Below are 13,160 nucleotides of genomic sequence, written 5' to 3' on the forward strand. Positions count from 1 at the left end.
GCCTCAAAGCAAAATTGAGAGTTGTTTAGATAGAAGTATATAGTTACTCATAAGACAGACGCATATTTGGCACCCTGGGGTTGGGGTTTAAATCCTTTTTTGTGTGATCCTTCCCTTAGTGTGCTTGCTGGCGTTTTGCAACAAAATGCAGCAAAAATCAAATCAAATAAATAATAATAAAAAGGCACCTGTTCCTACAGTCCACTGAAAAATGCGATTAGAAATACAAAGTTATAGGTATCTATGAACAAATGGCAAGCAGCATGATATAGAATTTTAAAAAAGGAACATTATATTCTAATGATAAAATGTGCGAGATTATTAATACACATCACTGTCATCATTCTAATACTTATTATAACATTCATGGTCACAAGATGGAGAGAAAAATGGTATACACATGTACCTATGTAGAGAGTAAAATAATAATAGTAATAATAATAATCTTATTTGTATTATGATTATTATTATTATCATATATCATACAGCATGGCATGTATTATTATCATTATTATTATTATTATTACCTGAGGCAAATCCATACCCCACTGTCAAGGTGTAGTGAAAATAAAAAATCTACTTGTATTATTTATTATTATTATTATATGGTGAAATCAAATTGGAAATTAAATCCAATCTATAATTTCTACTTGTCTATTTCAATTAAAATAAATTAGATTTTCTTTTCCTTCTAGGTGTATCTATTCAATTTCAGCATTTCAGGGGATTTTTATACATACAAAGATAAAAAAAAACATGCATTGGAGAAATTAGTGGTGCAAATATTAAATTATATCTAGAAATTATCTGTAAGCCTCCAGACTGTTCCGCCGGCTCTCCCCATGAATACAGGTGATATTCTGCTTCTACCTGTTTAGTTAGAAGCAGTCCCTGGCATACAATGGGAAACGTGGTTGGTAGAAGTAAAGAAATAATGCTCTAAAGGTAGGAAAGAATTCTCAGCACATATTTTATTTTAGCTTCTTCATTAGATCCATAGATTTGGTGCACATGCGTCTACAAGCCACCTGCGCACATACAAACAAGCAAAGGAGGTCTAACATTGGCAATCCTTTAAATAAGTCACCATCATATAATATATAAAAAAAAAAAAAACAAAGCAAAAAAAATAATAATAATATAACAGCGTCTTTTTTTTCCAACATGAAATACCCACAGGATGTGTATGGGGCAGGCTTTCACACCTGGCAACTTGGCATTTAGAGGCGTCATCAAGGTCCCCAAAATGAAGGTGAGAAAGCCTTACAGTCTCCTTCTAGACAGTGAGTTCTCATCAATAATGTAAGGAGGAGTGTGACACTCCCTGGTGTTGTGACAGCCCCAGTGTGTTGTCCCTGTGGCCACGGCTGTTCTGCTTAGTCAGGCACTGTTCTGAGTTTAATCTCCTGGTTTTTGCTGCGTTAAGTATGCCCCATAGGTCAGATGTCACATTCACTGTCGCTGGATGTGATGGAAATGGCAGAGGTGGCCGCTTTGCTGGACAGGCTAGCTGCAGGACTTGATGCTGAGCCCAACTGTTCCCCTCTCTCGTCTGAGCCCAATGAGCGTCCAGATCCCTGGGACAGGACCTGCTGCTGCAGCCTGACAAAACACAACAGGAAAGGACATTCACCATAAGCCACAGAGAAGGCATTCAGAGTCTCATTGTACATCACTTGCTTTGTGCCCCCCTACAACCAGAGCTGATCGATGGCACCTACAGAATGGGCTGCAGACACCCCCCATTCTATAAGGAAATTATATAAGGTGTGCATATTGTGATATCAATGATTAATAATGACCTGGAGATCATAACGTGTGCTAGAGTCCTATTCCTGACACAGAGGAGCGCAGCGTTCAGAAGAGGGTCTTGCATTTTTCATAGACTAATGTGAGGAGGTAGCATCTCCATAGTTCACTGTGCACAGAGCCATGAAAATCCTCCAGACATGGCTGCAACAGACAGTGCCATGGACCAGGGCTGCACACAGAGCACACAGCAAGTGATTACACGGCCAGAGACCTCCATACATACTATATACATGTACAGCTCTACTAGTTACCACTGCTAAGGCTTATACGTAATTTGAAACGTTACATGATTAATAGATCACTGTGTAATTGTGTAAGTAAATTACATAAGTGTCAGGAAATTCAATATATGTTTAACTATGTTATTGCATCTATCCAATATCTAGCTGTATCTATCTATCTATCTATCTATCTATCTATCTATCTAATATCTAGCTATATATTATCTAATATGTATGTATCTATCTATATCTAATATTTATCTATCTATCTATCTATATATTATCAACAAAGAGATCAAGTACTCAAATACCCAATATATTAAAGTTTATTAAATACACATAAAAAAAACATACATACATACATACATACATACATACATACATGTGTATTTAATAAACTTTAATATATTGGGCATTTGAGTACTTGATCTCTTTGTTGATAATAATTTAGGAAGTACACCCTTGCATGCACTGGTGGTGTCGATCTAGTTGAATATCTATCTATCTATCTATCTATCTATCTATCTATCTATCCATCTATCTAATATCTATATCTATCTATCTATCTATCTATCTATCTAATATTTATCTATCTATTTATCTATCTATCCAATATCTATCTATGTATCTCATATCAAAATCTCTCACATCCATCTATCTCATATATAGCTATCTCATATCTATCTATAGTATATATCACATATCTCTTTTCGAGCAAATAGCTTCAGTCCTTAACCACTTTACCAAAATGTATCCGACATAGCCGCATACAAAACAATATAGATAGATAAATAGATATAGATAATATAGATCGATAGATAGCTATACAACTGAGTCGTATTTAAGTAATAGAAAATGCAATGCGATCTGGTCGTCAGTAGATTCTAATCAAATTAGGAAGTACATATATATATATATATATATATATATATACTAATACTATGACTATGAAAAATGCATGCACCAGCTCGCAGTGTATAAATCAATACTGTTAACACTAAAATAAACATACCTTAACCATTTTGCATGTATGAAGTAGCTAAAAAAGACCAGTAAGAATAATATACTAGAAATCAATTATTATATTTTACTGTAATGAAATGTCTATAGAGTAATAGGTCCAATAATAACATAATTATACAGTACATGTACATAGGTGTCTGGGGCCATGTGCATACCTGTTCTTGGCTGCCGCTGCTCGGTCTCTTTGCCTTCGGTTTTTGAACCAATTTCCTACTTGTGTTGGGGTAAGTCCGGTGGCCTGGGCCAGTTCTCTCTTTTTGCTGGGGTTTGGGTAAGGGTCTTGTAGATACCATTCCCTAAGTAAATGCCTTGTTCGTTCCTTAAAGCAGTGCGTCTTCTGCTCTCCATCCCAAATAGTTCTGGGCAGAGGGAACTTCTTCCTGACTCTGTACTTGTCTACCGGCCCCAGGGGTCTCCCCCTTAGTTTTTCAGCTTCTTGATAATGAGCTTCCAACCACAGAGCCTGCAGCTTGGTGTGAGAATCCTTGGTGAATTTGTGGTTTTCCAAAATGTGGTAGAGTTCTCTGAAGTTGCCGGTGTGAAAAGCCACGATGGCCCTGGCACGCAGCACAGACTCATTTTTATTGAGGGCCTCGCAGGCTGCAGGTGCTACTGGCAAAGACCAGAGAAAACGACCCAATCGTTCGATATCCCCGCTCTCTTCCAGGGTCTCGCACACCCCAGCGACCTGCTGGGGGCTGAAGTTTAAAATGGGCAGCTGAAACATTGAAGCTGCTTATGGAAATGGGGCTTTGACGCAGAATCCGACACGAGACGAGAAGAGGACACACCGCACCAGGCGCAGCCTCCCCTTTCGCAGAGACGATGATGATCTCTTGGATGCACTTGCTAACTCCAAGAGCCAAGCTAAAGGTATCACACAGCCGATCTGCTGTTAAAGGGAAAGAAGCTGCCCTAAGCCAACAAACGATTTTCTATTGGACTTGGCAGATTGGCTGCTCGGTTGCCATGGCTCCTTGTCAATCAGTGTCAGCCTTTGCCAATCAAAGGAGAGGGAGAGGGGAGATGTTTCAGCACCTCCCAGGGCTCGACAGCGCCCAGCGCATCCCATCCGAGCTGCCTGCACAGTGTCTGTGACCCGCACACATTGCACATGGACAGGAGAGTATAGACAAAACACCTAGAACATTTCCCATCAGAGACGAGCGACGGGCATCCAATTAGAAAGGTGACTGCACCGATGAAACTCCCTCTCTGTAATAAATCCTCATGGAGGACCCAGGCGGAGAGAGTGCAGTGCAATGGACCGGAATGACAAATAAGCAAGCACCCCCTCCCCATGCCCCATTCTACGGGCACAGTGGGCAAATGGGGCTGTAAGGGTTAACCTGGCATTGCCCAGGATCTAGACGATATCTATCTACCCCCCTTACCCCCCTCCCTACTTCCTGACACATTGACTCATGTAAAAATATTATCAGTCCTATGGCTGCATGGTGCACAGGAAAAGCCGAGAAGAGCTGCAGAGGGTGAGAAGTCATTTCTAGGTCAATGTGCACAGAAAGCAGCAAGCAGAAATAAAAATAAATAAATCAATATAACAAACAACAAACCCTTCCTTATGCTGATTCCTTGGCATGGAAAGGTTAAAACAAAAGCTGGCTAATTGCACTGGTTGCAGCATATGACAACGAAGGTGACATGCACAATGAAGCCAATGGATTTTATGAGAAGGGTAGCTGCCATATAGTAGTCTGTTCCCCCATGTGCCTTTACACACTTCTGCTCGTCCTTCTCAGTGCAATTGCTAAGATTATATCAAGACAACAAGTACAGAAGCATCTCCCTCTCCATTGCCACATTCCGTCCTACAAAAGGGGAAGGGAGGGATCCCAGCCTATTAATATTATTTGCATCCGATATGCATTATGCTTCTTGCTATTTCCAAAGCCAATTGTTAAGACTATTCTTCCTTCTGCCTCCCAGATCTGGGGTTTGCTTGTTTGTTTTTATATAATATTCTATAAAGACAGAAGAGTTGCTGATGCAGAAGCTATGGAAGGAATAAGCCACCCCCTCTCTCTTCTCTGTGGACGGAGGCAGCATTAGCAGCGAGGTATGCCAGCGTCTTTTATTTAGTATCAAGAACAATTTGTCTTTTGCTCGTGAAGATTTGGTAAATAAGAAGGCAGATAGATACCGCAGATGGTTGGAGGTGTCGGGTCGGATTAGGATACGCCTCAGTACAGTGCTAAGCTCATTCTGACGGAAAACCCTGATATTATTTTCACAGATCCACGCAGTTCACTTGAAAAAAAAACCTCCGAGCCATTTACATCATTTATGGGAGGCTCGCTGCTAGAGGGATGAGAACGCTTTCAATACTGCTCATTTTCATAGAATCAGACAGCCAGACCGCAAGATCCCAGGCGGATTTATTATCGGATGTGGAGTCATGGATCTCCCCTTTAAGTTTTAAGGCGGTTTGACAGCAATCAGGCTCAGGGTTTAGAGCATTAAAATTCACTATTTACTGCTATGTGTGGCTTTTACTTAAATTGATAGGACTGCATAATATCTTTATTAAAACAATCTCATCCTGACAGTCACACATATTTCCACAGTTTTGTATACAACATGTTTCCCCATATAGTCCGAAATTCCTATAAAATTATTTATTTAGTGCAAATACAGATATCTGTATAGTCATGCATTTGGCTGTATTGTTCAAACCAATAATAAGCTACATTTTACACTATTATTGAATGGGGTTTTACAAAACCTCATGCACCCCTCGCAGAAAATCTGGAGGCATGCTGTGGATTTTTATTTAATTTTAATGCCTATAAGATGTGTGAGAAGAAGCTGGATGTACAACAGAGGGCCTATATTATATATGTCCCCCACCAAATGTATGAGGTGACCAGATTACATATGACATATTTGGACATTGATTGCTGGGGGGATCTATATATTATAATAGTGGCTGATTTTCTCAGGTGGGAAAACACATTAAATTATTTATTTTCTTATGTCCTTATTAATCCATGAATCCTTACTAATCCCTCATCATCATCATCATCATCATCAGCAGCAGCACTGCAGATCTACTGCAGCTCCTGCAAAATCGGACAAGGACAGCCAGGAGGTATAGGAGGTATAGAAAATATTTTTTGCTACTATATCTATTATGTTCAGGCAGGATCCATCAATTTTATTTAAAAAATTCGAAATATTAAAACAATATTACCCTGGAATCTTATTTCTAGTCACTGTTAGGCTGTATTCACACGTCCGCAATGTGTTTTGCGGATACACGGAGACACGGATCCGCAAAACACGGAAAGCGGCAATGTGCTTTCCGCATTTTGCGGACCGCACATTGCCGACATAATAGAATATGCCTGTTCTTGTCCGCAATTGCGGACAAGAATAGGACATGTTCTATTTTTTTGCGGAAACGGAAGCACGGATGCGGAAGTGCGGATCCGCAAATGTGGATGCGGACAGCACATTCCGTCCCCATAGAGAATGAATGGGTCCGCACCCTTTACGCAAAATTGCGGAAAGGATGCGGACCCATTTTGCGGACGTGTGAATGGAGCCTTAGGATTTTAAGGTTTAGAATATCCCTTCATTTTATCAACCCAAAAAAATAGAGGAGACGGTATAGTAACTATTAGCCTTTGCCATAACCTAGATATTTAGCATGGTATACACGGATGCTGAGTTCTATAATATATTTTATCAATAAAATATCAAATATATATATATATATATATATATATATAAAAAAAATCGATGCATTAAAAATTATATTGGGAAACAACTAGATTTTTTACGAATCGATTGGCCCCCCAGTAGTTGAAACACTGCCAGTCGAGAGGTGCAATGTGCAAGACTGCAATTCCATCCATTGGCCACAGGTTGTAGATCTGCTAGAAGTCAGAGACCTCCCTGCTCCTGTATGAGTGGATGAGACATGTAAAGCAGGGCACAACACTTCCTTCACATAGGATCACTTGTCCAGCTTTTTTAATAAAATGCAGAAAATTGTATTTACTGAATACAGTGCTTCCAAACCACACTGGTGGTTTACATATCAAAAAATATTCAACCAATCGTTCACAGGACATCCAAAACTTAAGAGGGATACATTTATAATGTATCCACAGGGCAGAGAAAAATCTATACCCATGTGACTTTGCTTCCAACAGCCTCACATAAATTGGGAGGCAAAATGTCATCCTTTTGGTTATTTAGATAGAATATCGTCTATAGCCTGTACATACACAGCCTTGACAACTAATCTGAAGAGCCAGACTCCTAGTAAGGGTGTTCTAAATCCTATGCACATGAGCAAATATGGTTATTTTTGTACAATCTTCTGAATTAGTTCCTTATGTTCTTACATCTATCTGCGATAATCGCCAACTGTTTCAGTGAAAAAATTTACAAACTGAAAATGTATATTTTGGCAGCTGCTTCAAACAATGACCATAGATGTAACTAACAACCAAAGTGGCAGAACAGCCATGTGTCACTGTCCATAATCCCAATAAAATAACATTCTAAATACAATTTTGCATATTTATATTAATACAAATATATTATGAGCCCTGGTGTGCTGAGTGAGACAGAGTAAATGGTGTGGGGATGATCTGCCCTTAACAAGCATATACAGGTAATATTAGAATAAAGCCTGCCCATTCTTCCTGATTTATAAGCATGTATTCATTTAGGCAGGTGGCATATTATAAGTATGGAACATTTCTCCACTTTTCTACCCAAAGCCAATCCTTATAAAACTGGTTCTGTTGAAACTATAACTAAATGAATATTTTATACAGACAATAAACCTCAATCCAATATTCTCTTGGTATGTCTGTAAATGATATCTGCATATACATCACATTTTGATGTCATTAACTACGGATTATACAGGGATGAGTGTCCATATCACTTCCTACAGAGGAGCTCCTGTATTGCACTGGGAGATTCTTTGCATCCTGCAGAAAAACAGGCAGCAGCCTGATGACATTTGTCAAAATCTCATTCACTTTTTACATTTGAAAACCATGTTGTTGGTTTTTTTTTTAAGACTTAACAGAATGCTAATAAACAGCCAGCTTTGGGCAGACAGTAACAGAGCTGTGCATGCTGAGAGATTTCAGCTCTAAAGCCAGCAGAATTCAGAATACAGAATTTTCTATTATATTGTATAGGAACAACTAGGAGTATATAATAGGATATAGACACTGCTGCACTGGTGGATTATGCAGTACAGTATAGCAGTCTGTGTATCTTATATACAGACTGCTGCTATGCTACTACTGTGTATGGTACATATGATCAGTGCAGCAGCTTCTATATACTAGTATAGAAATTATTTATCATTTATTTAGCAATACCATATGATCACTAATGTAGAACAGTTTTCAGATAGTGAAAGATTCATGATACTGATATTCCCATGCTCTCAAGGTGGCTCAGGATTGCCACTGTAAATATAAGGGGTTACATTATTTAGACATCTCATTGTGAATGTGGAAACACAAATGGAGAACAGCATAACTTGTTGTAATGCTATTTATTGATTTTATCCTATGGTGTTTTAGCATTAAAGACCACCGCTCCTAACCATGGTACAGTTCACTGATATATACACAATTCATATCTGTAGAAGAAGTCACTTTGTAAATGCATTAAGTTACTTATCTTGTACTGATCCTAAGTCATAACCTATAATCCAGAGCAGCATTCATAATTCAGTGGGATGTTATTATAATAATAATAATAATAATAATAATAATAATAATTATTATTATATAGTGCCACCATATTCTGCAGCACTTTACAAATTCAGCGGGTTCATGTACAAAACTAGAGATGAGCAAATTTCAGGTTATGAAATTCGTTCACGCTTCGTTTACTGGTAGAAGATAAATTGCGTTATGGATTCCGTTACCACGGACCATAACACAGTTCTATGACAGAATGCCTTTAGAGACATTCCTTTATTCATTCCGTCATAATAGAAGTCTATGGAAGACGGATCCGTCCCGTTTCCATTAAGCAGGGAATTCCTTTCCGGACGGATCCGTTATGCAGGCCATAGACTTCTATTATGACGGAATGAATAACAGAATCACTCTAAAGGCATTCCGTTATGCATTCCGTCATAGAATTGCGTTATGGTCCGTGGTAACGGAATTCATAACGCAATTCAGCTTTTTCCAGTAAACGAAGCGTGAACGAATTTCTAAGAATGAAATTTTCTCATCTCTATACAAAACCAAAGACATCCCAACTGGTGATGAGCGGCATAGGCAATATTTGAATTTGCGATATTTCGCAAATTTTTGGCTGAATATTCGCCATAAATTAGCAAATTTGTAAATTCGTGATCTCCAGTTATTATGTACTTGATTGCGAAAATTGGCAATGTAATATATTCACGCTAAAAATTTGCGATCAACACTAAGGGCTAGGCAACTTTCCTATTGGTTGCTAATGATGTTGCCAAGTGCCAATATTCACAATAAATTCGCGATTAGAATATTCATGATCAACACTATTCGCAAATACAAATATACAGAACTATATTCTAAATATTCGTGAATTTTCAAAGTGGCGATATTCTTGCTCACAAGAGCTTACAATCTATGTTATTGAGAACAGTCAACAAACTAGTAGCTGAACCACCATAATGTTAATTCTTCCAACATTAGATAACACAGTAACTGGTGTCAAAACTATACTTTGGGAATACAGTATTCATACGCTGGAGTTTTGTGGCAAAAATTTCTGCGACTTGTACAATCAATCCGATCGGGCTTTGCAGGAATCCATGTGCATGCTGAAAACACAACCTCATGCAAATGCATGGAAGGGATTTTTCAGCTGCAGACATGTCAAGAATGAATCTTCCATGTGTCTTCAGTGTTTACACATGGAGTCACAAGGAAAGCTGGGAGATCTCAGCTGTGCAGCCCCCAGAATTGTGACTTCAGCTCTGGACTATAGTACATGCTATAGTTCAGGATAAGCACAAGTAGATGGATTTCTGCTCTGTTGGAACAAAGTTATATGGGCACCAAATGCAAAATGAAGCTTTCAAATATATAATATAATTTTCTCTTGTTCCCATGTCACAGCATGTTGGGTCGTGTGTGGACCTATGTATGTGCATCTGTTTAAAGCATGCACAGTTTATTTTTTTATTTAGTGTATATAGAACTTTACTTTTAGCAACAAGAACTATACTAAATCTACTGCATACAACAGTATATAATATGAGATTTGATAAAAAGAATATCTAGCATTCTTAGGCCCCCTGCACATATGTCTCGCTCAGTGAAGAAGAAAAGCGCTGAGCCAGAACTGATCCTATAGTTTTCTATGGGATAGTTTTTATACACCTGGTGCATCAGTTATGATGCCGGATGTCAAATAGCGCCGGACAGAAGCGCGCTGCATGTTCAGTTTTCCTGTGTGGCGCAATCAATATACAGACACCAGATCTGTGCACTGAAGAGCATTTCACATCTATCAGTTGTGTCCGACTCCAGCATAAAACAACTGGCCAGGCACAACAGATATATGTGAATTTAGCCTTATACAATAGTATTTCTGAATGTTACAGAAATCTTTGCTATTTCCCTTGAATCACTAGTCCAAAAGTGTGACACAGAAACGTCAGAGTGACACGGATACCTGACTGTATCGCATGCTTTTTCATGGGAGCAGTTACAACATTCGCTAATGAGGTAGGATGTCTCCCTGTACCAGACAGAAAAAAGTTGCATGCATTGCTTAACTATCTGGCTATGTTCAGCTATGGATGCACCTGCTCTTTACACAAGGTGCACAACTTTATCATGCATTGTTTGCAGCTCCGGCATAAAGCAACCGCTGGACACAAGTGATATTAATATGCCATGAATGTTTTTTGTTACAGATTCCCAATGAGGTGTTGTAGTGACCCTTGGCAGGCTATGGGTGCCATATAATAGATATGTACAACATTGATCCTTAAAAGGAACCTGCCACCTCCAAAACACATTTTAAACCGACATCATTACCTTACAGTAGCCCCCAGTGTGTTCCTAATAATGTTTTTCATTCCTCCACTGGTTGTTGTATACGTTATAAAAACGCTGTTTTAATCTGTGTTTTCGTTATCCTCAGAATTAGCTTGAAGTCAAGGGGGCAGCAGCCTCCTTGCTCCAAGTCAAGATAAACACCCCCCCTTTACCCGTCCTCCCTTCACTGTGATTGACATCCTGCTGTGAGGCTGGGATCGTGCAAGTCTCGCGCATGCACGGTGTGCTCCTTGTCTCTGCGCGATCCTGTCTCCGGCTCCGGCACTCAGCCGGCCGCTTTTCTCTCTCTGCCCAGGCACACGCGCACGATGGAAAAGCCCGGCGCAGAGAGAGGAAAGCGGCTGGCTGAGTGCGGGAGACGGAGACGGGATTGCGCAGTGACAAGAAGCGCACCGCGCATGCGCGAGACTTGCACGATCCCAGCCTCACAGCAGGATGCCAATCACAGTGAAGGGAGGACGGGTAAGGGGCATCCTTAGCTTGACTTGAAGCAAGAAGGCCGCTGACGCCTTGACTTCAAGTTGACTATGGGGGATAGTGAAAACACAGATTAAAACAGCATTTTGATAAAGTATACAACAACCAGTGGAGGAAAACATTAGGAACACACAGTGATGGACGAACATCTGCTAGGGCGGTCCGCGAACGCGATCAAATATTCGCGAAACGCAAGTTCGCAGCGGGTCCCATTCATTTTAATGGCAGGCGAACCTGAAAAACCTTCAGCTCATACAAACCGGATTCCAAAAAAGTTGGGACACTATACAAATTGTGAATAAAAACTGAATGCAATGATGTGGAGGTGCCAACTTCTAATATTTTATTCAGAATAGAACATAAATCACGAAACAAAAGTTTAAACTGAGAAAATGTACCATTTTAAGGGAAAAATATGTTGAATCAGAATTTCATGGTGTCAACAAATCCCCAAAAAGTTGGGACAAGGCCATTTTCACCACTGTGTGGCATCTCCCCTTCTTCTTACAACACTCAACAGACGTCTGGGGACCGAGGAGACAAGTTTCTCAAGTTTAGAAATAGGAATGCTCTCCCATTCTTGTCTAATACAGGCCTCTAACTGTCCAATCGTCTTGGGCCTTCTTTGCACCTTCCTCTTTATGATGCGCCAAATGTTCTCTATAGGTGAAAGATCTGGACTGCAGACCGGCCATTTCAGTCCCCGGATCCTTCTCCTACGCAGCCATGATGTTGTGATTGATGCAGAATGTGGTCTGGCATTATCTTGTTGAAAAATGCAGGGTCTTCCCTGAAAGAGATGACGTCTGGATGGGGGCATATGTTGTTCTAGAACCTGAATATATTTTTCTGCATTGATGGTGCCTTTCCAGACATGCAAGCTGCCCATGCCACACGCACTCATGCAACCCCATACCATCAGAGATGCAGGCTTCTGAACTGAGCGTTGATAACAACTTGGGTTGTCCTCTTGTCCTCTTTGGTCCGGATGACATGGCGTCCCAGATTTCCAAAAAGAACTTTGAATCGTGACTCGTCTGACCACAGAACAGTCTTCCATTTTGCCACACTCCATTTTAAATGATCCCTGGCCCAGTGAAAACGCCTGAGCTTGTGGATCTTGCTTAGAAATGGCTTCTTCTTTGCACTGTAGAGTTTCAGCTGGCAACGGCGGATGGCACTGTGGATTGTGTTCACTGACAATGGTTTCTGGAAGTATTCCTGAGCCCATTCTGTGATTTCCTTTACAGTAGCATTCCTGTTTGTGGTGCAGTGTCGTTTAAGGGCCCGGAGATCACGGGCATCCAGTATGGTTTTACGGCCTTGACCCTTACGCACAGAGATTGTTCCAGATTCTCTGAATCTTCGGATGATGTTATGCACAGTTGATGATGATAGATGCAAAGTCTTTGCAATTTTTCGCTGGGTAACACCTTTCTGATATTGCTCCACTATCTTTCTGCGCAACATTGTGGGAATTGGTGATCCTCTACCCATCTTGGCTTCTGAGAGACACTGCCACTCTGAGAAGCTCTTTTTATACCCAATCATGTTGCCAATT

The 13,160-nt window shown here is 40.1% G+C and overlaps 1 protein-coding gene across 1 annotated transcript; it reads right to left on the reverse strand.

Annotated features, from left to right (window-relative positions):
* Window positions 1-1,439: 1,439 nt before the first annotated feature.
* On the reverse strand, window positions 1,440-3,783 carry SIX6 (SIX homeobox 6). Its single transcript, XM_044272592.1, has 2 exons — window positions 3,212-3,783; window positions 1,440-1,602 (listed from the first exon to the last, which is right to left on the reverse strand). Exons 1-2 carry the CDS (start codon window positions 3,781-3,783, stop codon window positions 1,440-1,442), a joined length of 735 nt encoding a protein of 244 aa, XP_044128527.1.
* Window positions 3,784-13,160: the final 9,377 nt, after the last annotated feature.

This window comes from Bufo gargarizans, chromosome 11 (genome assembly GCF_014858855.1).
Source record: "Bufo gargarizans isolate SCDJY-AF-19 chromosome 11, ASM1485885v1, whole genome shotgun sequence".
NCBI lineage: Eukaryota > Metazoa > Chordata > Amphibia > Anura > Bufonidae > Bufo > Bufo gargarizans.